Source organism: Erinaceus europaeus, chromosome 4 (genome assembly GCF_950295315.1).
Source record: "Erinaceus europaeus chromosome 4, mEriEur2.1, whole genome shotgun sequence".
Classification (NCBI taxonomy): domain Eukaryota; kingdom Metazoa; phylum Chordata; class Mammalia; order Eulipotyphla; family Erinaceidae; genus Erinaceus; species Erinaceus europaeus.
The window spans coordinates 44,956,116-44,979,260 of record NC_080165.1 but is presented as its reverse complement, the minus strand read 5'-3'; the positions used below and the strand labels follow the sequence as shown (position 1 = coordinate 44,979,260).

Sequence of the window (23,145 nt, the reverse complement as noted above, 5' to 3'; positions counted from 1 at the left end):
ATTGTTATGGTTATTACTGTTGTTGGATAGGACAGAGAGAAATAGAGAGAGGAGGGGGAAGACATAGAGGCTGAGAGAAAGACACCTGCAGAACTGCTTCACCGCTAGTGAAGCGACTCCCCTGCAGGTGGGGAGCCGGGGGCTTGAACCAGGATCCTTATTCCAGTCCTTGTGCTTTGCGCCATGTGCGCTTAACCTGCTGCGCTACCGCCCGACTCCCGAATAATCAATTTTTGACACGACATATATGATCATTAATTTAATCATATATATGAAGCCAAGAATCCATCACTAAAAACATTTATTACACACTATACAGAACAAAATTTCATCTTGAAAAACATTCCTAAATACAGATATTGTTCCTTGTCATTCTCTCTCAACTTGGATGTAAGTTTGAATACAGGGAATTTTATTTTTTTGGGAGGAGGGGCCTCTTTGTTAAGTAATGTGTCCCTTAACTACTTTTTTTTATTTATTTATTTTCCCTTTTGTTGCCCTTGTTGCTTTTAATTGTTGTTGTAGTTCTTACTGTTATTGTTATTGCTGTTGTTGGATAGGACAGAGAAATGGAGAGAGGAGGGGAAGACAGGGAGAGAGAAAGACAGACACCTGCAGACCTGCTTCACCACCTGTGAAGCGACTACCCTGCAGGTTGGGAGCTAGGGACTTGAACTGGGAGCCTTAACGCTGGGATCCTTATGTGCACTTAACCCGCTGCGCTACTGCCAGACTCCCATCCCTTAATTATTAAACTGGCAGTGGTGCACAGGAGTTGCCTACTAACTAATTATGAATAAAGGAGGAAGCAAAGGCTCAAAATTGTCCTTATATTCACAGTCAAATAACTAACAAAGATTTAAACAGATTCTAGAGCCAGGTTTTGTAAATGCTAACTGATATCTGATACTATAAAAGCAAAGTATGACTGGGAATATGGACCGACCAGTCAATGCCCATGTTCAGCGGGGAAGCAATTACAGAAGCCAGACCTTCCACCTTCTGCAACCCACAATGACCCTGGGTCCATGCTCCCAGAGGGATAGAGAATGGGAAAGCTATCAGGGGAGGGGGTGGGATATGGAGATTGGGTGGTGGGAATTGTGTAGAATTGTGCCCCTCTACTCTATGGTTTTGTTAATTAATCCTTTCTTAAATAAAAAAGAAAAAGCAAAGTATGTGGGTGTAGACATAGAGAATAAAATAACTGTAGTTTACACTGTCTCTAACAGGATACAAAAAGTAGGGGGAAATTAATCAGATTAATATTCTCATAGGTAAGACTATACTATGGGGCTGACAAGAAAGCTTATCTAGACAGCCTTCGTCATGTGCATGACCCAAGTTCAGACCCAGCTTTCACCACAAAGGAAAAAGCTTCGGTGCAGAGTTACTGTTCTGTGTGTTTCTCTATGAAAGTAAGTTAACTCAGATAATGACCAAAAAAACCTGAGTGGGAGGCCCAGATAGCGGAGCACCCAGCTTAGCATACACATTACTGTGCTGGCTTCAAGCCCTTGGTCCCCAACTGCAAGGAAAAAACTTTACAAGTGGTAAAGTAGGGCTAGAGGTGTCTCTCTGTCTCTTTCCTTCTCTATCTCTCCTCCCTTCTCAATTGCTTTGTCTCTATCCAATAAATAAATAAATAAGTAAATATTGGGGAAAAATATCCATATTTAACAAAAGAGGGGGAGAGGCATATGAATAAAGTACATATCCTAAGATACATACAAAATTTAATCTAAACACCAAAAATACTGCATATAATTTTGACAATATTTCTCCATGTTTTAATTTTTGACTATCATAAACCAAACATTAAAAAATGTATTCAATTTTACTTTTGCCTCCAGGGTTATCAATGGGGCTCAGTGCCTGTACTATGAATCCACCGTTCCTGGCGGCCATCTTTTTTTCCACTGTTGGATAGGACAGAGAAAAATCAAGAGAGGAGGGAAAGAGAGGGAGAGAGAAAGATAGACACCTGCAGACCTGCTTCACTGCTTGGAAAGTCACACACACACACATACACACACATACACACACACACACACACACACACACACACACACACACGAGGGGAGGCTTGAACTAGTCTTTGCGCGTAAGCCAGTACTCTACCACCCGGCCCCCTAAAAATAATTATTTTGGGAGCTGGGAGGTAGCTTAGCTGGTTAAGTGCACATGGCACGAAGTGCAAGGACCAGCGTAAGGATCCTAGTTTAAGCCCCCAACTCCCCACCTGCAGGAGAGTTGATTCACAGGCAGTGAAGCGCATTTGCAGGTGTCTTTCTCTCCCCCTCTCTCTTCCCCTCCTCTCTCCATTCCTTTCCATTCCTCTCTGTCCTATCTAACAACGATGGCTTCAACAACTGCAACAACAAAAAATACAAGGGCAACAAAAGGGAAAATAAAATTTTTAAAAATTTATAAAAAAAATTATCTTAATGAGAAACAGGTAAGAGAGCAGAGTACTGCTTACCTCTGGCTTATGGTAGTGCTGAGGACTAAAGCTTAGACTTGAAGCCTCAGGTATTAAGTCTTTTGGATATAACTTATAAGTGGAAATTAATAAGGAAAGAAAGGGTGAAATCTGGACTAGACATGGTCTGTTACAGCAAGGCTAAGAACTGGGGCTATAAAAAAAAAGTAAAAAAAAAAAGAGAGAGACTTCAATGACACCCATGATAATTTAACTATGATACACTCACCATGTGTATTTTATATTATAATCAATAAAACTAGATCCACAAATAGCTGAATCATGCGGTAACCAATTTATACTGGACTTCACTTAGTTGCTAGTTACAACTGATTCTGTGACAAATTTAAAGTAGAAATTCAGTAAGTATTATTTGTAGATGGACACATGGGCATGGATGGAGAAAGTGAGAGCTGAGTAGTACAATTGCAGAAACAGGTTTCACCTTGAGCAGAGTCAATCAGTTGACTATCAGGTGCTTTCCTCTAGCACATGTTAAAAAAATATCATTTCAGTTGCCCTAAAGTACTAAGTATCATCAGAGGAAAACGAAACTAAGAAATGAAGCCTTTCAAATGATACCCCTTAACATTAGGATAAAATAGACAAGTCTGGGAAGTTAAAGCAAACATGGGTAATGCCATTTTAGAGGTAACAGAAAGAAGCTACCAGAGAACTCTGAAGGAAAACTGAATCATTTTCATTTAAACTTTAATTGAACTTTTAAATCTTCACTCTCTCACTACCCACTTTAAAAAAATCACACTTATCATTCTTAACTCTATAATCACCTTCTACAAATCTTTCACAATATCAACAATCTCATCAACGTATGGTCTCACCAAATTTGGTTTACATCTCATTTATTGATGTCTACTTTATAGAAAGTGTTGCTCTCATATAAATTGAAAAAATGGTAAGCTGTGTGGTGGCACACCTGGTAGAGTGCACATGTAACTATGTATAAGGACCTGGCTTCAAGTCCCAGACCCCCACCTGTGGGAGACAAGCTTCACAAGAGGTGGGGCAGTGCTGCATGGATCTCCCCACCCATAAAAAGAAAAATGGAAAAAAAAAAATTTCCCCCACTGGGAGCAGTGAAGTCATTGTGCAAGCACTAATGACTCCAAAAGAGAACCCCCCCCCCCACAACGGGGTCGGCAGGTGGCGCATCTGGTTAAATGCACACAATGTGAAGTGCAAGGACCAGCGCAAGGATCCCAGTACCAGCTCATGGCTCCCCACCTGCAGGGCCAGGGGCTTTGCTTCACAAGTAGTGAAGCAGACCTGCAGGTATCTATCGTTCTCTCCCCCTCCTCTTTTTCCTATCCAACAATAAAAACAAACAGAAAAAATGGCTGCAGGAGCAGTGGAGTCATAGTGCAGGCATCAAGCCCCAGCAATAACCCTGGAGGCAAAAAAAAAAAAAAGAAAGAAACCCCTCCAATACAAAATAATTTATCTCATGATAAATAGGACAACAACTGAGAGAGTAAGTTTATTAACAAGTAAGAACTAAGACCTTATGGTAGTGTACCTCTTAGATTACTAGTAGCTCACAGAAATTACTCTAGTTCATATATCCCTTTTTTCCCTACATACTTCTTTTGAGTTCAAATGATTAATTTGTATTAACAAGCCAGTGATACTATGAAATATACTATTGAATTAAAGGGAAAATACAAAGTAAAACTTGGACTGGGTGCTGTGTTGCACCAAAACAAAGGACTCAGGAAAGAATGGGAAGTGGGGAGGGTTTTGGTGTCCTTATGAATGATGGCAGATAAAGATCAAAGTTGGGGGTGAGAGCATTTTGCAGACAATTAACATAGATGAAAATTGAACCTATGTGTTGACAACTGTACTATAAACCATTAACCTAGTGGGTTGGGAGGAGGGGGAGACTGGGATCTTAAGTCTGTGAACTTTGTATGGGCTCCTGAATCCTTTCTTTAGATTTCTTCTCCCTAAAAGACCTTGATGTGGGAGTCAGATGGTAACAGTGGTGTGGTGCAAAGTGCAAGGACTGGCGCAAGGATCCCGGTTCGAACCCCCAGCTCCCCACCTGCAGGGGAGTCGCTTCACAGGCAGTGAAGCTGGTCTGCAGGTGTCTGTCTCTCCCCCTCTCTGTCTTCCCCTCCTCTCTCCAATTTCTCTCTGTCCTATCCAACGACAACATCAGTAACAACAGCAACAATAAAAACAAGGGCAACAAAAGGGAAAATAAATATATTTTAAAAAAAAACAAACCTTGATGCATTCCATATATGTGCATGAACGAGTGTCTCCAAATCCTTTGCTTTTGCTATGTCAATCTATTCTGTTCATTTCTCAAAGTTCAAATTGTTACCTAATAAATTTCCCTGCCTGGAACTATATTCCCCATATGTCAAAAAAAGTAAATGCTACCACTTGAATGTCCACATGGCCTTATACATATATACATGTATGTATGCATGCAAATACCCCCTAGTTCCTAGTATTTAGTCATTCCTTTTACCAATTAAATTGAAGTGTTTTAGGGAAGAATCTCTGTATTTGTTTCTTAATTTTCAGTGCAGAACCCCTAACTGGCTGAGCTGCTATGTAATTACTGAGATGGGAAAAGACCACTAAAATAAATGACCTTTCTATCAAAAACTCTATTCCACCGTCCAGAGAGGTGGCTCAACAGGCAGAGTACAGGACTTGCAGGCATGGAGACCTGAGGTTCAATTCTTAGCATCACTGGTAATCATATGCAAAACTGGTAATCTGGTTTGTTTATTTATTTATATTGCTACCGGAGTTGCTGCTGGGATTCAGTGCTGGCACTATGACCCCACTGCTCCCAGGGGCCATATACCCCTGCCCCCTTCTTTCTATTTTGATAGGACAGAGAGAAACTGATGTGGGAGGGGGCAATAGAGAGAAATAGAGCCACCTGAACACCTGATTCACCACTTGGGATGCTTTCCCTCTGTAGGTAGGGAGCAGGGGCTCAAACCCAGTAAATAAATTTTTTCAGTAAATCATAAAGATCTATTCCAATCAAGGCTCTAGTTGTTTTTAAAAAAAAATTTTAATTACCTTTATTTATTGGACAGACAGACAGATATTGAAAGGAAGGGGGGAAAGAGAGGGAGGGAGAGAGACATAGAAACACCTGTACCTGCAGCCCTGCTTCACCATTCATGAAGCTTTCCCCCTGCATGTGGGGATAGGGGGCTTATACAATGTAACATGTGCACTCAACCAGGTGCACTGCCACCCGACCCGAGGTTCTAGTTCTTTAGAAAAACTCTCCCTCTCTATCTTCGTTCCCCTCAATTTCTGTCTCTATTCAATAATAAATAAATTTCATTTCATTTAAATTTTAAGAAAATAAAATGCAAGATGTCAAAAACATTGTATTCCCAATAGTTTTCTCCTTGTATGGGTCAGTAAATCTGGCTAAAGTGTGTGGTACTTCTTCCCTGGTAGACTACTGATTCCTGGCTGGCAGAGGTTATGCCTGCCTTTAGTGAAAAGACAATTATTTTTAATGAATAAGATTTATGAATCTATTCACAAAGACTGTATTATTCACCCAACAATACCTGACTCCATGGTTTCAAATGTATTACTCTAGTTTTATTTCTCATTACTTTATACTTCTGGAGATACTACCAAACCAACAAATAAGCATGCTTGTAAAAGGTAGCCTGCTCCCCAACTCTGTTCACAGGTTCAACTTTCCTTTCTATTCCTAAGATCAACTTCAACTGGCACTTCTTCCGTTGCCTCTCTAAAGCTTTCCCTCACCAATAGAGATTCTCCTGAAATCTTGCATTAGGTATAACTCAAAGGGTATATGGACAGTAAATGCATTATGTAGCCCCCTTAGAATTCAGCACTTCCCAGTGCAATGAAAATGAGCTGAACTGAGAAACTAAAAAAAGTGATTACATTAGAAACTAAGTATTTTCTAATTTATTTTTCTACTAAAAAACAATCTGAAAATTATAGTAATTATAACATTGTGCAATTACAAAGGATAAATGCCGTAGGTGCTAAAATAGTAAATGCTATTATGTATGGAAAAGGAAATAAGGTGACACAGTAAGGAAATTTAAAAACAAGTTTCTAAATTGTTGTGGGGTTATCTTTAAGATCCTGACTTGTTATTTTTCAGTGTGCTGTGCGTGATTCAATCAGGACCATGTAGTACCAATTTTCTGATGTGTTAAGGATAAACAAAAACTGGTAGTTATTAATTCTGAATAGCATAATATACTACAAGTCTTCAAAAATTAACAATATAACATTTTTAAACCTGAAGGGTATTTTTCATGTTCTTGGTAACCATGAAGGTCAGAATCAGAGGAATGATGCACTTACTGAAGGAAGACAAGGAAGAAAAAAAAAAAAATCTTAGGAGAGAAAGCTTACCTATCTTTTATAGGCAGCAGGGCTCTTGAAGAAGGGTCTCCAAAAAAGACGCCTGTCAGAGCCAGAACTCTGTCCTCACAGCAGAAAGGCTCTACTGGGCAAATAGATGAACAAAAATAAAAATTAGCTTACAATATATCATTCTTTTAACAACTTGGCTGAGAAAGCCCACTAATGCCAAGAGCAAAGAATTGTGCAAGCCTTGTATTTAGAAAAAAATAATAATTTAAGAAGGTAAGTTTAAGTCTAAATAGATTTTTATCATGGCAACTCAACTTTGCCTTCCAACAATAAGTTTCTCTATACAGTTTATAATTCCTCTGATTAAGTTGTGATGGAAGAATTCTTATTTTATAAAACATAACAGACTAACAAAACATCCATATTCATCTACTACTAAGCACTTCCTCCTGTGGTCCAGATACATAAGCTTAACAAAGTTTCTTTGTGAACATTGTAAGACTTAACATACTTTTTTAAAATTTGAATTCCTCTAACATAGACAGCAAAGCCACCATCTGATCTCACAGCTTCTTTAAAGCTACAAATGGTCAGGTAACAAAATTCAAACGAATGTGATGTAATTGGCCATCTCTAGTAAGAGAAGGTTTGGGAGCTATGCCAAAAACATAACTAGAACTCCTTAGTTCTTCTGTCTACAGCAGTATATATACAATACCTAAAAGGTAAAACAAACTGTCCTGCGACGAGGTTAACTATGAAGATGGTAGCTCTGGAAGAGAAATGGTATCCCTTGGTACTCTTCTTGTATTACTTGTCAAGAAATAGGAACTCACTTCAGAGATTACTAGTAAAACTTAAAATAATTAACAACTGTAAACATTCATAGATGTGTATGGGAACAGTAAGGTAAATTCTAAATTCTCTCTTTCTCTCTCTCTCTCTCACACACACACACACACACAAAATTTGTACATTTCTAGGGATGAGTGTTATAAAGGCAGCCAAGGAAATGTCATATTGGGTAGTGTGCCTAAATAATGCTCTGGTTCTGTGTGTGTATCTTGTTAATAAGAATATCTTTTTTAAGTGTTATAAAAATGCTAAAAAAACAGCAAAAAATTAAGCATCCTTTTAAATGTGTAAAAAAAAAAGACAACTTTTTCTTCTGTGTACAGGAACATTTTTATTTATTTTTCTGTAGTCTCTAGTGATTTTTCTGTGACTAAGGTCTAATACTTATGAATGGCAACCTGTGAATAACTTGGTTTCATTGGTTTACTTCAGCAGTCTCTCCCTATAGACTTAATACAACACGGGAACCAGCTGAGTTTTAGCATAAGTTTACAGAAAATAACTAATCCTGCTTCCTATACTCTTATTTACTTATTTATTATCAGAACACTGCTCAGCTCTCCTTTATGGTGGTGGTGGTGGAAGATTGAATCTGCTACTTTGGAGCCTCTGGCATGAGAGTCTCTTTGCATAACTACTAAGCCATCTACCTCTATCCTACTCTTTTTTTTTTTTAACCACCAGAGCATCACGCTGGTTTATAGATGCTGATATTAAAATGAGAACTTAGGCATTAAGTCTGTTTACATAACCATATGCTATCTCCCAGGCCCTTTTATGGTGGCAGAGCACATATTCTGCAGGTATGAGGCCCTGGGTTTGATTCCCACCCCCACCCCCCAAATAAATAAATAATTGAAAAAAAAGCAACTTCCTCTACTAGTTTATTCAGGGCTCCAAAGTGTTCTCCTTTTATTGCTCCAATAAGCAGATGTCTGTGAGTTAAGATGATATAGCAATTTAAAATGGCTCTTCTAATAATGGAATTACTATCCAAGTCATTCTTTGAACACCTTATTTAGTTAGGAAATGAAAGATTAAAAACTATAGTGAACCATTTGCTGCATATTGCATAAACAGAAGTACAAATACAAAAAGTAAGGAAATGATTTAGCAACTATTAACTAATAGCCTAAATGTGACATAATTTTTTAAAAAGACTTTGTCAATTACTTTTTTTTAATTTATTCCCTTTTGTTGCCCTTATTTTATTGTTGTAGTTATTATTGTTGTTGGATAGGACAGAGAGAAATGGAGAAAGGAGGGGAAGATAGAGAGGGGGAGAGAATGAGAGACACCTGCAGACCTGCTTCACTGCTTGTGAAGCGACTCCCCTGCAGGTGGGGAGCCGGGGGCTTGAATCCTTACCCCAGTCCTTAAGCTTTGCACCACCTGCGCTTAACCTGTTGTGCTACTGCCCGACTCCCTGTCAATTCTGTTTTAACAATATAGGTTTTAGTTATTTCAATACTAAGTTAAGATTTTAAAAAGATCTTTTAATTCACTAGATACAGAAAAAAGAAGAAAGTATGCACATGAGAGACTAGAGCTAACATACTAAGCTCTAATTAGACTAAGCTCTAACATATACAGTGCTGGGGATTGAACCTGGGGCCTCAGCTTTGCAAACCGTTTTATTTCTTAGCCATCTCCCCTGCTAACAGGCACTTAAATAAGTAAGGCTCAAACTCACATACTAGCCAGCAACTAAAATTTGAACTACTAACTTAGGAAATGTCTGAAAAAACTTCCATCTATAAGCAACCCACAACTTTTCCAATTAACTTACAATTCTTCCTTATAATCTCTTAGAAAAGAGGCCTATTCACAGTTAAGACAAAACTAAAATCATTTATTAAGCTACCACTTGAGTCTTGAAAAAGTTAAATAATGGAGTTTAGCAGTAGTGCAGCGGGTTAAGCGCATGAGGTACAAAGCACAATGACCAGCTAAGGATCCCGCTTCAAGCCATCTCCCCACCTGCAGGGGAGTCACTTCACAAGCGGTGAAGCAGGTCTGCAGGTGTGTATCATTCTCTCTCCTCTTCTGTCTTCCCCTCCTCTCTCCATTTCTCTCTGTCCTATCCAACAATGACAGCAACAATAACTACAACAAAAAACAAGGGCAACAAATGGGAATAAATAAACATTTTAAAAAATGATATAACAAAGAAAAACACAGGTACTAGAGAATTACTGTACCTGATAGCACTTATTGCTTACCTGACATCTAACTGGAAAGTATTTTACAAAACTGGTCAATATCAACATAAAATAGAGCATTATAAAATAGCTTTTGTACTATGTGACTCATACTCTTTTTCCTTTTTAGTAATTTCAGGGGGTGGACAGTGGCACACCTGGTAGAGCACACACATTCCAGTGTGCAAGGACCTGGTTTTAAGCCCCCAGTCCCCATGTGCAGGGAGGATACTTCACAATGGTTCACTACTTGCTTGACTCAGGAAACCCTACAAAATTATGCAACTCAAGACTCAAACCTCTGTGTTCATTTTAAGGACACTCAAGAAACTGCCCAGGCCATCAAAGACATATCCAAAAAGCCACCAAGTATCTGAAGGTTGTTAGTCTACAGAAGCAATGCATGCCATTCCATCTTACAGTGGTGGTGCTGGCAGGTATGCCTAGGCCAAACAGTGGTGCTAGACTCAAGGTCAGTGGCCTAAGAAGAGTGATGTTTTGCTGCACATGCTTAAAAACACAGAGAGCAAAGCTGAACTTAAGGGTCTAGATGTAGATTCCCTGGTCCTTGAGCATATCCACGTGAGCAAATCCTCCAAGATGCACCATCAAACACAGAGCTCAGGTTGGATTAACCCCTACATGAGCTCACTTTGCCACATGGAGATGACTCACTGAAAAAGAGCAGACTGACCCCTAAACCAGAAGAGGAGGTTGTACAGAGGAAAAAGATAATCCCAGAAGAAACAAATCAAACAAAAACTTATGGCCCAGGAATAAATTGAGGACAAAATAAATCCAACTACAAGTAAAAAATAAAAACAAAAAAGAAAACTTCTAATACTCCGAGAGTTGCTAGAATCTATTTTCTTCCCTTGCAAAGAAATCAGAAGGAAATTTTTTGTTACCTCCTCTTCACTTTCTTTATCTTCATCATCTGAAGATTCTTCTTTGTTTTTCTTTTCATCTTCATCACTGCTAGATTCATCAGACAGAATTTCAGGACATTTGGTCCGTTTAGCTTTCCTTGCCATTCCAGAACTGTTCCGCTCCTTTTTGCTGCCTTTGCTAGATGACTTTTTAGATTTTGGTAATGGCTGAGTAAAAATAAAAATTCAGATAAAATCTTGAAGCATTCTGTATGTCGGTCAACAGTTCTAATTCTTATTCCTGTCTTACAGACTGTGTTTCCAAGTTTCTATGATTCTCTTCATAAGAAACAATTCATCTTAAACTTAATTTAAGATAGCCTCCACTGCTAATACCTTTACAATATAGGCAAGACCTTTCATGACTTTTTTCCCCACAAATGTTGATAGATATAAGTATGCTACCACCAAAAGACTGTGTCCCATTCCATGCATATCCATAAACGAGGGCAAAATATATACCTGAAAGCAAAAGTACACAATAGTCTGCAGTGAGTACCCGACAACACTTCATCTGCACTATTCCAGCATTTAGGTCCATGATTGGTCAACAATTTATTTGGCTTTGTATGTTAACTCTCTTTTCAGTCACCAGGTTCCAGATGCCATCATGATGCCAACCAGACTTCCCTGGACAGACAACCCCACCACTGTGTCCTGGAGCTCAGCTTCCCCAGAGTCCCACCCTACTAGGGAAAGTGAGAGGCAGGCTGGTAGTATGGATCGACCAGTCAACGCCCATGTTCAGTGGGGAAGCAATTATAGAAGCCAGACCTTCCACCTTCTGCATCCCACAATGACCTTGGATCTATACTCCCAGAGGGTTAAAAAACAGGAAAGCTATCAGGGGAGGGGATGGGATACGGAGATCTGGTGGTGGGAATTGTGTGGAGTTGTACCCCTCTTATCCTATGGTTTTGTTAATGTCTCCTTTTTAAAATAAATTTAAAAAAAAAAGTATTCTAGGGGAAGAGTTATTATTTGTTCATTTTTTTAAAGAAGATTTTATTTATTTATTTATGAGAAAGATAGAAGAGAAAGACCAGATAGCACTCTGGCACATGTGCTTCTGGGAATTGAACTCAAGACCTCATGCTTGAGAGTCTAATGCTTTATCCACTGCGCCACCTCCCGGACCACCAATGTTCATTTATTTTCTTTTCAGAGAACTTCTTAGTTCTGGCTTGTGGTGATGCTGGGGACTGAATCTGGGATCTTTGGTATGCAGGTATGAAAGTCATCTGGATAACCACTATGCTGTTTCCCCAGCGCCAGAAATAAGTTCACTACATTCTAATGGACTAAAAATCTAAGTACATGATGTGTTTAGACAACTGTTCACATTCTATTTCATGATTTTATATAGAAAGAAGAAACACCACAGCATACGCTGTCTTCCACGGACTGCTCTAGAGCCATTCACAGTGCTCCTACGTGGTGTATATGGGACAGGGGCTTGAACCAAGGGTCCAGTACATGGTAAGGTGCACACTCTACTGTGTGAGCCATCTCTTGGGCCCAGCTGTTCACACTTTTGTCAAAATAGTATTTTAAGTTGGATTTGCATTAAAAATAGTCACTGCTGGCAATACTTCCTTTAGGGAGCTATTAAGAAAAAAAAAAAAGTACTGCAAGGAACCATTCATATAAGAAATAAAACCTCACTTTACACATGCTGAGTTTATGAACTATAGTTTATATTCTTCCGCTGGTCCTTGCTTTGTGCCACGTGCGCTTAACCCACTGCGCTACCACCCAACTCCCTATATAGTTTATATTCTTATTATCTCCAGGTTTTAACTTCAATAATGCCAGAATTATATTCTCACTGCTGATTGTAAATATGGAGTTAAGTACTGAGTATGTTAATTATGAAATTAAGAATCACAAGACAAAACCACTGTTATTACACTGACATCCAACTAATCTATGCATAATTGAAAAGCAAAGTAGATATGAAAATGATTTAATAATAGATTAATTTTTTGTTATCACCAGGGAAATTTTAGCTTTTTTTTTTTGATTGAAAAAGATAGGAGGGAGTCAGGCAGTAGCGCAGTGGGTTAAGTGCACGTGGCGCAAAGCACAAGGACCGGCATAAGGATCCCGGTTCGAGCCCCCAGCTCCCCACCTGCAGGGGAGTTGCTTCACGGGCAGTGAAGCAGGTCTGCAGGTGTCTACCTTTCTCTCCCCCTCTGTGTTCCCCCCCTCCATTTCTCTCTGTCCTATCCAACAATGACATCAATAACAACAATAATAATAACTACAACAATAAAACGACAAGGGCAACAAAAGGGAATAAATATTTTTTAAAAAAGAAAAAGAGGTGGGGAGGTATCATACTGGTTATACAAAATGACTTTGATACTGGGGTCTCAGGTTCAATCCCCAGCACCACCATAAGCCAGAGTTGAATATGCTCTAAATATAGGGGGTGAGTAAGTGGGAGGGGGGAGAGATGCCACAGCATCCAGGTTTCCTTCAGTGCCATAATACTTCCATGTGAAAAGCAAAGCAACTCAATACCAGACTTTACTATAGCAGTTAACATAACGAACGGAATGCTAGTTTCAAATGGAGAAAAAGGATCAAAGAAACAATTATCTGAAAAATTTCAAGAATAGGGAGTTGGGAGGTAGCACAGCAGGTTAAGTACAGGTGGCGCAAAGCGCAAGGACTGGTGTAAGGGTCCCAGTTTGAGGCCCTGGCTCCCCACCTGCAGGGGAGTCACTTCACAAGCGGTGAAGCAGGTCTGCAGGTGTCTGCTAAAGAAAGGAAGTGACAAAATAAATGCATTATCAGACTCTCATTAGAATTCTCAGAAGAAACCCTGCAGGCTGAGATAGTGAGATATTATAGCCAAAAAGATAATACTGTGAGTAATGAGTATGTTTTAATTGTTCTTATTTATTTATTTTGCCTCCAGGGTTACCACTGGGGCTTGGTGCCTGCACTATGAATCCACTGCTTCTGGTGGCCATTTTTTTCCATTTTATTAGATATGACAAAGAGAAACTGAGAGAGGGAGATAGAGAAGGAAAGAGAAAGGGGGCTGAGTGGTAGTGCACTGAGTTAAGTGCACATAGTATGAGGTAAGGACCCTATTCAAAGATCCAGGTTTGAGTCCCCCCCGGCTCCCCGCCTGCAAGGGGTTGCTTCACAAGCGGTGAAGCAGGTCTGCAGGTGTCTTTCTCTCTCCCTCTCCCCTCTGAATTTCTCTCTGTACTATCAAAAAAAAAAAAAAAATCAGAAAAAAGAAAGATATTACCATAGTGGCAGGGGATTCATAATGGAGGCACCAAGCCCCAGCGATAACCCTGGAGGAAAAAAAAAAAGAAAGAAAGAAGAAAAAAAGAAAAGAAGAAAAGAAAATGGATCCTTGCACTTTGTACTATGTGTGCTTAACCTGCTGTGCCGCTGCCCAGCCCCGGAAATGAATACCCTGCCAAATTACTAATCAAGTATGGAGAAATAAAGGCCTTCGCAAGCATGGAAAAGCTAACAGAGTTTGCCACTACCATGTGCTTTACAAGAATTGTTGAAAGTGATTCCATAATAAAAAGCAAAGGAATACAAAATCCTAAGCAAGACGAAAAACTGTAAAACTGCATCAAAAAGCAACAATATGAAAACAATACACAAAAGGTGAGGAGGAAGTAGATAAAAGCAGTGCAATCAAATGATCTGTGGAAACCAGCACAAAGACTTAGGACAGGGAAATAAATGAAAAAAGCAGCTCCACTCACAATTGAACCCAACATGACAAAATACCCTGGAGTAAATCAAACAAAAGAGGTGAAAAATCTCTACAACAAATACTATATGACACTATTAAAATGGAAGAATATTCCCTGTTTTATGAGTTAGAGAAACAAATATCAAGATGGTAATTCTAACTAAAGCAACTTACAGATTCAATCCATATAAAACTCAAAATTACACTACTCAAGGAAATGAAACAAACAATTCTAAAAACTGTGGAACCACAATGGATCACAAATGAGAAATACTGATATTTTGATAGAAAGAAAAAGAAAAGAAAAAGAGGGGCAGAAGATAAATAGCATAATGGTTATACAAAAAGACTCTCATGCCTAAGGCTCTAAAATCCTAGGTTCAATTCCCCATACTATCATTAGCCAGAGCTGAGCAGTGCTGTGGTGGAAAAAAAGAAAAAAGAAAAAAAGAGGTGGGGAGACCATCATGCTCCCTGATTTCCATGCATACTATAAAGCAGTAGTAATTAAAATGTTGTACTTGAATAGAAAGGTACTCAGGCCCATGGAACAAAAAAATAAAACTCTATACATATACATATCATTATATGACAAAGGAGTCAAAACTATTCACTGGGGGAAAAGAAAGTCTCAACAAATGATGCTGGGAAAACTGGACAGCCATGCGTAAATGAAATTAAAACATCACTTAACACTATCCAAAATTAACTCAACACCAAAATTAACTCAAAGTGAATTAACATTTTAGCTATTAGACCTGAAGCTATAAAACACAACTCAACCTATTTCCATTCTTCCTGTGTCTACAGACATAGTCTTGGAAGCTTAACCAATATTTTCTATCCCACCTGTCAATAACTTAGCTAAGAATTATTTGTCTTTGTGGCTGGTAAAGTGGCTCAGCGGACAGAGCGCATACCTTGCATATGTGGGGCCCTGAATTCTATCACTGGCGTAGAGGTGAAATAAGTCAGAGAGGTAAAATGATCTCTCATAAAATAAATCTTTAAAAATAAAAGTAAGGCTATAAATAATTAGTTACTGAAACTATAAATATAGATCCTCACTTTGCCAGAAGGCTTTGGATGCATTAAGAAATTTAGGATCCTCTTCACCAGTTCACTGTTTACACCCGATCTCTCCAAATCAAGCACCTCACAGATGCTCTTTAGCATGGCATTCCTAAATCTGAAACAGACAAATGGGAAAAAAAAATTTAGTAAGGTTAATAAACATTCACCACAATACAGAGACAACAGACAAACTAGTTCAGTTGCAAACATAAAAACAGCCCATTTCTTTGAAGCTTAGAAGTATTCTTAATAATCTTGATGAGTGGGAGTTGGGCGGTAGCGCAGTGGGTAGTAAGGCTTACGTTGCGCAAAGCGCGAAACCGGCGTAAGGATCCCGGTTCGAACCCCCAGTTCCCCACCTGCAAGGGAGTTGCTTCAGAGGAGGTGAAGCAGGTCTGCAGGTGTCTATCTTTCTCTCGCCCTCTCTGTCTTCCCCTCCTCTCTCCATTTCTCTCTGTCCTATCCAACAACGATGACATCAACAACAATAATAACTACAACAACAATAAAAAAAGGGCATCAAAAAGGAAATATTAAAAAATAATAATAATCTTTATCGCACCAAAGTAAGACTCTGGAGTGGGTGGGTAGGGAGAATACAGGTCCAAGAAGGATGACAGAGGACCTAGTGGGGATTGTATTATTATATGGGAAACTGGGTAATGTTATGCATGTACAAACTATAGTATTTACTGTTGAATATAAAACATTAATTCCCCAATAAAGAAATTAATAATAATAATCTTGATGAGTGCATAAAATACAACCAGATGATTAGTAAGTGCAAAGCACCACTCAGCAATAGGTTTCAGAGTGGTGAAAGAATAAACTTTATTTCTCTACAAGTTTTCTGTTCTATAAAATTTGTTACTTTAACCATTCTTCTAGCTGGTAATTAGTACATTTTCCCCCTAGGCATTTCTACTATATTTGAGTGGGGGAATAGGTATTATGAAGAGTTCTTAAACTACATAGGATTTAATAGACAAAACACTTTGAAACCATATCATCCTGCTTACAGTACGGTGACAGATATATTTTATGTGTTACCAGGCAAAGACCATAGGGCCTTGAACAAGTAACACAATACTGTTAAGCTTAGCCCCCACCCTGATCCAATTTCTTCATTTGTTTTTTGGAAAGAGGAAAGAGAGGAGAGACAACATGTTCCATCTTCTACTGAGTTTCCGTGGTGCTGCCCATGTTCCCAAGTAATGCTGGGACCTGAACCTGAACCCAGGGCCTCATGCACATTAAGGCATCGACTCTACCAGTATGAGCTATCTTCTGGTTCCTGAAAGGCACCACTGCCAAATTATCGTCAAAATAGCTTACACTATATCTATAAGAACAGGAGAGGAGTGGAGATAGACATGGGCATTCTTTTTTTTTTTTTAATTGCCACCAGGGTTACTGCTGGGGCTCACCACATGCAGTACCAGCACCGTGAATCTACTACTCCAGGCAACCATTTATTTTTCCTTCTCTTTCTCCTATTTGATGGGGTGAAAGTGAGAGGAGAGGGAGATAGAGAAGCAGAGATAGAAGATAGGGTGGTGGTGGGGGGAGATAGCATATAGTTAAGCAGAGACACATGCCTGAGGCTCCAAAGTCCCAGGTTCAATTCCCCACACCACCAAAAGCCATAGCTGAGCAGTGCTCTGGTGTATAGGGTCCCAAATTCAGGTCCCTGAACATGGTAATGTGTGTGCTTAACCAAGGTCACCACTACCCAGTCCCAAGAGAGTTAGTTGTTTACTATGTTCCCTTTAGACATTCTGAATTCTGATTTATAAACAATTTGCCTATATTATTCTCCTATAACTAGAATTGTCTTTCATTTAAAAAGTTTTCAATAAGCTTTGCACAGTGACCATATCATAGCCAATTAGGTTTATCTGAGGTGTGATTATTGCTAATTGACAACTTTTCCCACCTCTCCACAACCCCCTGAAATATAGTCAGTACTGGCAAAGAAAAATGTTTTCAATAAACTTGACTATATTGTAATGAACAACCCAAGTTAACATGAAAAATCACTATTTGGCTTTATTTTGCCTCCAGGGTTATTGCTGGGACTTGGTGCCTACACTATGAATTCACTGCTCCTGTTGGCTATTTTTTCCATTTTGTTGCCCTTGTTGTTGGATAGGACAGAAAGAAATTGAGAGAGGAGGGGAAGACAGAGAGGGGGAAAGATAGACACCTGAAGGCCTGCTTCCCTGCTTCTGAAGCAACGTCCCTGCAGGTGGGGAGCTAGGGCCTTGAACTGGGATCCTTATGACAGTCCCGGTGCTTCACACTACATCGCTTTTAACCCACTAGACTACCACCAGCCCCATTTACTTTTTTTTTTTTTAACCGGAGCTCTATTCAGCTCTGGCCTTCAGTGCTTATAGGGGCTGAATCTGAGGCTTTGGAGCCTCAGACATGAGAGCCATGCTATCTTCTCCACTCAAAGACTTGGCATTTAAAGCAAAGAACTAATACGGCTAGATTATCACCTGTGGCAGAATACAGACCTTAATGTTCACAAAGCTTGGGTTTGAGTCTTGGCACCATATAGACAACACCAGGGGAACTCCATGGATGGCAGCAGTGTTCTGATGTGCCCCACCCCCCAACCTTTTTCTCTCACGTAAAGTTTTAAAACTGAGCAGGGGAAACCACTCAGAGGAACTGAATGTACATGAGTTCCCAGTTTTGTTTCCCATGCAGGATCAAAAGTAACTGGACAGAGCAAAGAACTAGCAATCTAACGAAAATGCATGAGTGATTACATTCAAATGTTAAAATAAAAGCACGTTGATTGAAACATACTTTTTCAACATTTCTTCCTTCTTTTTATATTGAACACTTCCTTTTTCAAAGGGAAAGCCACTGAACTGACCCACATTCTTCTTTAATGATGACACCTGAAAATATTTATTAATGTGATTTCCAGTAACACACACAAAATTGAAAGAAAAAAAAAGAAGCTATCACCTTTATTTTCCTATCCGAAGTTACACTTCTGTTCAACATTTGTTATTCACAAATGAAAATTATATGTATTATTAAACTATGAGCATTACAACAGGTCTATAAACGTAATTATTTAAAATAAGGTTAAACATAAATTTCCATCTGCAAATTTTTACTGGTAATTATAGAACCACAGCTAACTGTTAAACTGATAGTACTAGGTGATATGGAATAAGTACATAAAAAGTCCTAATCTTCCTAAGTAGAAGAATTTACTTGTGGCCCAAGATGTGGCACAGCGGATAAAGTGTTGGACTCCCAAGCCCGAAGTTTGATCTTTGGCATTACATATGGCTATGATGATCTGCTTCTTTCCCCCCTCCTTTCTCTCATAAAATAACAAATAAATCTAAAAGAAGAAAAAGCAGTAGCTGTTACTAATACTATTTTTCTAAATCAGGAAGTTTAGCATTTTATTCTTTAAAAAGGGAGAACACTCCTAGAAATGAACAGTATTAAACAGTAATAGAATTAGTATAAATTAGATATTTGTTGGGCCAGGCAGTGGCAAACCCGGCTGAGCACTCCAGTTACTATGCAAAAGGATCAAAGATCAGGCTTCTGGTCCGCACCTGTAGGGTATAAACTTCAGCAGCAGTGAAGCAGCACTACATGTCTTTTTTTTTTTTCCTCTCCCCACCCCTCTCAATTTTTCTCTGTCCCAGCAAATACAGAGACAAAGAAAAATTAAAAAAGGGAAGTCAGGTGGTAGCGCAGCGGGTTCAGTGCACATGGTGTAAGGACCCGCGTAAGGACCGGTTTGAGCCCTAGCTCCCCACTTGCAGGGGAGTCGCTTCACGGGTGGTGAAGCAGGTCTGCAGGTATCTATCTTTCTCTCCTCCTCTATCTTCCCTTCCTCTCTCCATTTCTCTCTGTCCTGTCCAACAATGACATCAATAACAACAATAATAATTACCACAATAAAACAAGGGCAACAAAAGGGAATAAATACATTTAAAAAAAAAGGGGGTTTGGGCAGTAGCGCAGACAGTTAAGCTCACATGCGCAAAGCACAAGGATCAGTGTAAGGATCCTGGTTCAAGCCCCCAGGTCCCCACCTGCAGGGGGGGTTGCCTCATAAATGGTGAAGCAGGTCTGGTGGTGTCTGTCTTTCTCTCCCCATCTTCCCCTCCTCTCGATTTCTCTCTGTCCTATCCAACAACAACATCAACAACAACAATAACCACAACAATGATAAAACAACAAGGACAACAAAAGGGAAAATAAATATTAAAAAAAAAAAAAAAAGAAAGAAAGAAAGGGAGTCGGGCTGTAGTGCAGCGGGCTAAGCGCAGGTGGCGCAAAGCACAAGGACCGGCATAAGGATCCCGGTTTGAACCCTGGCTCCCCACCTGCAGGGGAATCGCTTCACAGGCGGTGAAGCAGGTCTGCAGGTGTCTATCTTTCTCTCCCCATCTCTGTCTTCCCCTCCTCTCTCCATTTCTCTCTGTCCTATCCAACAACGACGACAACAATAATAACTACAACAATAAAACAACAAGGGCAACAAAAGGGAATAAATAAATAAAAGATTTAAAAAAAAAAAAAAAGAAAAATAACCACTGGGAGCAGTGGATTTGTGTGCAGCCACTGAGTCCAAGGGAGAACCCTGATGATATATATATATTGAGATACATATAAAAATCAGTGAGACAATGCTTCAAACACTCTATTCTTATGTCAAACTTTACTCATCTACAACTCAAAGCAAAATGTGCTTAACTACACAAAATACCTAAGTTCTATGTACAGTAGAATTTAGAAAATGAAACAGACTTATTCTAATAAACTCATAGGCAAAGAATAACTATATGAATTTACTAGATAGTGCTCAATCTGAGATAGCTTTAATTTATACTGTATTATTTATCTGAGTGGCTAAAACATCCAATAAAGAGACTTCTCCTAATGCATTTAAAGTTCACCAAAACCTCACCATTTTGCATCCTGGATTTAATTGTGTTTGACATAGTAACAACTACTATAGAAAGAACTCTGAATATTAAACTTATAAAAATCTGGGTGTGTGTCATATGTCATTTAACAAGTGTCTTAGATTGTCACTGGTAAGGAAAAGGAATTATCAACTTCAGTTGATCACTGAAGTCCTTTACAGGCCTAAAAACGTGCTTGTATGTTAAAAGGTATAAGAAAGGTCTTACTGTGCCTGGTCTGTTATAAAGCAGTTTATGTAGATTTCTAAGTTCATCAGTTTTCTTCTTACTAAGAAAGAAATGTATCCTTTCAATTTCACAAAGTTTCTGCCCCTTTCCTAAGGGAAAAAAAAAAAAGGAAAATATAAATACTAAAGTTAAATCCTAATTATAGGACTAGAGATAATAGCTCAATATTAAAGCACATACTAACAATGGGTAGGTTTGATCACTGGTACCTCCCTCACACCAAAAAGTAAATAACCACTTAAAACTATTTTATAAACTTATTTGCCTTTGGTGCCATGAAAATTATTTTACAGCATTATCTCTGTATCTTTTGTTCTACTATGGCAAATTAAGTCACATACCAATCATACATAACTACTCTGGAAAAAAAAAAGCACTACAACTGTTATTTTACTTATTTAGGATATTTTTCACCAGGAAATACAGAATACACTTACCCTGTGCAATTGTAAATGGCTCTTTTTGTAAAGAAGATACTTGCATAGTCAATCTTTCTACTTTCTTCTTTTCCCTCTTGCCTTCCACGATGAGACTTTTTTCTAGAAATTAAAAACAGACAAATCTCAAGATTATGCTACCTTAATGACATTAAAGATGAAAATACTTGCTAAGACCATCACTAAGAAAATTATTTAGAATGTTTTACTTAGCTAGCAACTTCACAGGGTATTCAGGTTAAGGAAAATTAAAAAGCAACAAAACTTGACCCAATTACATTATGCCCATGTAAATAACTAGTTTTACTAGTGAAAAATCATTAAGGCCCTCAACTAAGCTTCCTTTTTTATTAGACTGAACTCTAGTAAATATTATTTACAGTTTGTTATCTCAGAAAGCAGCATATTTAGATTGAGACTGTAAGATGTGGAAGATATGTAGACAAAAAGCAAAACTCTAAGGGGGCCTGGTGGTGGTACACCAGGTTAAACACACACAGCACAAAGCACAAGAATCCCAGTTCCAGGACCCAGCTCCCCACCTGCAGGGGAGATGCTTCCCAAGTGGTGAAACAGGTCTGCTTCTCTCTCCCTATCTTCCCCATCTCTCTCAATTTCTCTCTGTCCTATCTGAAAAACTGAAGAAAGGGGAAAAAAAAAACAAAAAACGGTCACAAGAGCAGTGGATTTGTAGTGCAGGTGCGAGCCCCTGTGATAAACCTGGAGGGGAAAAAAAAATTAGGTAAAAGAAAGGAGGACACAATTTGCAGTACAGTAAGCCTTGCAGTCATTCAAGCAAATGTTGCGCTATACACTAAAGGGATGAGAGTAAAGAGATAATTAATAAGACATTGAACATCTCTTGAAAGGGATCATGTAGGAGTCATGAGAAATACATATTATACTCCAAAATTCTATGACAGAGCAACTTAAGATATAAATAAGTCCTGTGAGTGAGACAAACAGTAATTATTTTTGGCTTAGAAAAAAAATGATCCAAGACTGATGGTGGGAGGACCTAATAGGGATTGAATTGTTATGTGGAAAACTGGGAAATAGTATGCATGTAAAAACTATTGTATTTTACTGTCAACTGTAAACTTCCTGAATAAAGAAATAATACATAAAAAAATGATCCAAGACATTTTGGATCATAGGTAAGCTTTGGAGATGTAAGGATTTGTATAGAAAGAATTATAAAGATAAAGGAGATTCAAACAAGTTTTCTGATAATGTTATATAGAAAGAAAATACTCTACGACAACCTTCACTTTCATTCCACTTACTTTCCCTGATTGGTTTACATCATTTACTTGCCTCTCATTACCATCTGTAAGTGAAAGACCTTCCTGGTCTTTCCCTAGTCCAGATCCTAACCTGGCTGCCCACTGAACATCTCTACTTCATGTCCTCAAGGCACCCAACTAAATGCACCCCAAACAGACATAATTATCTTCAGTCTTGCTTTGCATTCTATTTTTCAGAAAATTATAAAATTATTGATCCAATTACCAATGATGGAAATACACAGGGGTCATTTTTTACTAAGCACCTCTTAAGCCTCTGTAACAAACCTTCATTCATTTTTTTAAAAAAGTATTTTATTTACTTTCTTTTTGAGAGAGATACCGAGAAAGAAAGACAGAAACACCAGAGCACTGCTCAGCTCTGGCTTATGGTGGTGCAGGGGGACTTCAGAGCCTCAGACATGAGAATCTCTTTGCATAACCACTATGGTATCTCCTCTGTCCAATCTTCATTCTTTTCTCTCCCCAAACCACTGACAAGTCAACACTACCTTTACATAGCACAGACATCCTCTTTTTAAAACCAAAGCCCTGCTTAGCTCTGGC

General features: G+C 38.8%; 1 protein-coding gene and 2 pseudogenes across 3 annotated transcripts in view; 2 read left to right on the top strand and 1 right to left on the bottom strand.

Annotated features, from left to right (window-relative positions):
• Window positions 1–23,145, bottom strand: part of DEK (DEK proto-oncogene) — a 31,176-nt gene that overhangs the window by 5,830 nt on the left and 2,201 nt on the right. For all 3 annotated transcript variants that reach the window (XM_016195298.2, XM_016195299.2, XM_060189322.1), the window contains 5 exons: window positions 21,293–21,394; window positions 20,835–20,944; window positions 18,469–18,563; window positions 15,643–15,763; window positions 10,818–11,006 (listed from right to left, as the gene is read on the bottom strand). In XM_016195298.2, coding sequence (XP_016050784.1) covers window positions 10,818–11,006; window positions 15,643–15,763; window positions 18,469–18,563; window positions 20,835–20,944; window positions 21,293–21,394 — 617 coding nt within the window. The remainder of the gene's footprint in view (window positions 1–10,817; window positions 11,007–15,642; window positions 15,764–18,468; window positions 18,564–20,834; window positions 20,945–21,292; window positions 21,395–23,145) is intronic.
• Window positions 10,106–10,736, top strand: LOC103128443 (large ribosomal subunit protein uL22-like; annotated as a pseudogene).
• Window positions 17,507–17,674, top strand: LOC132538393 (U4 spliceosomal RNA; annotated as a pseudogene).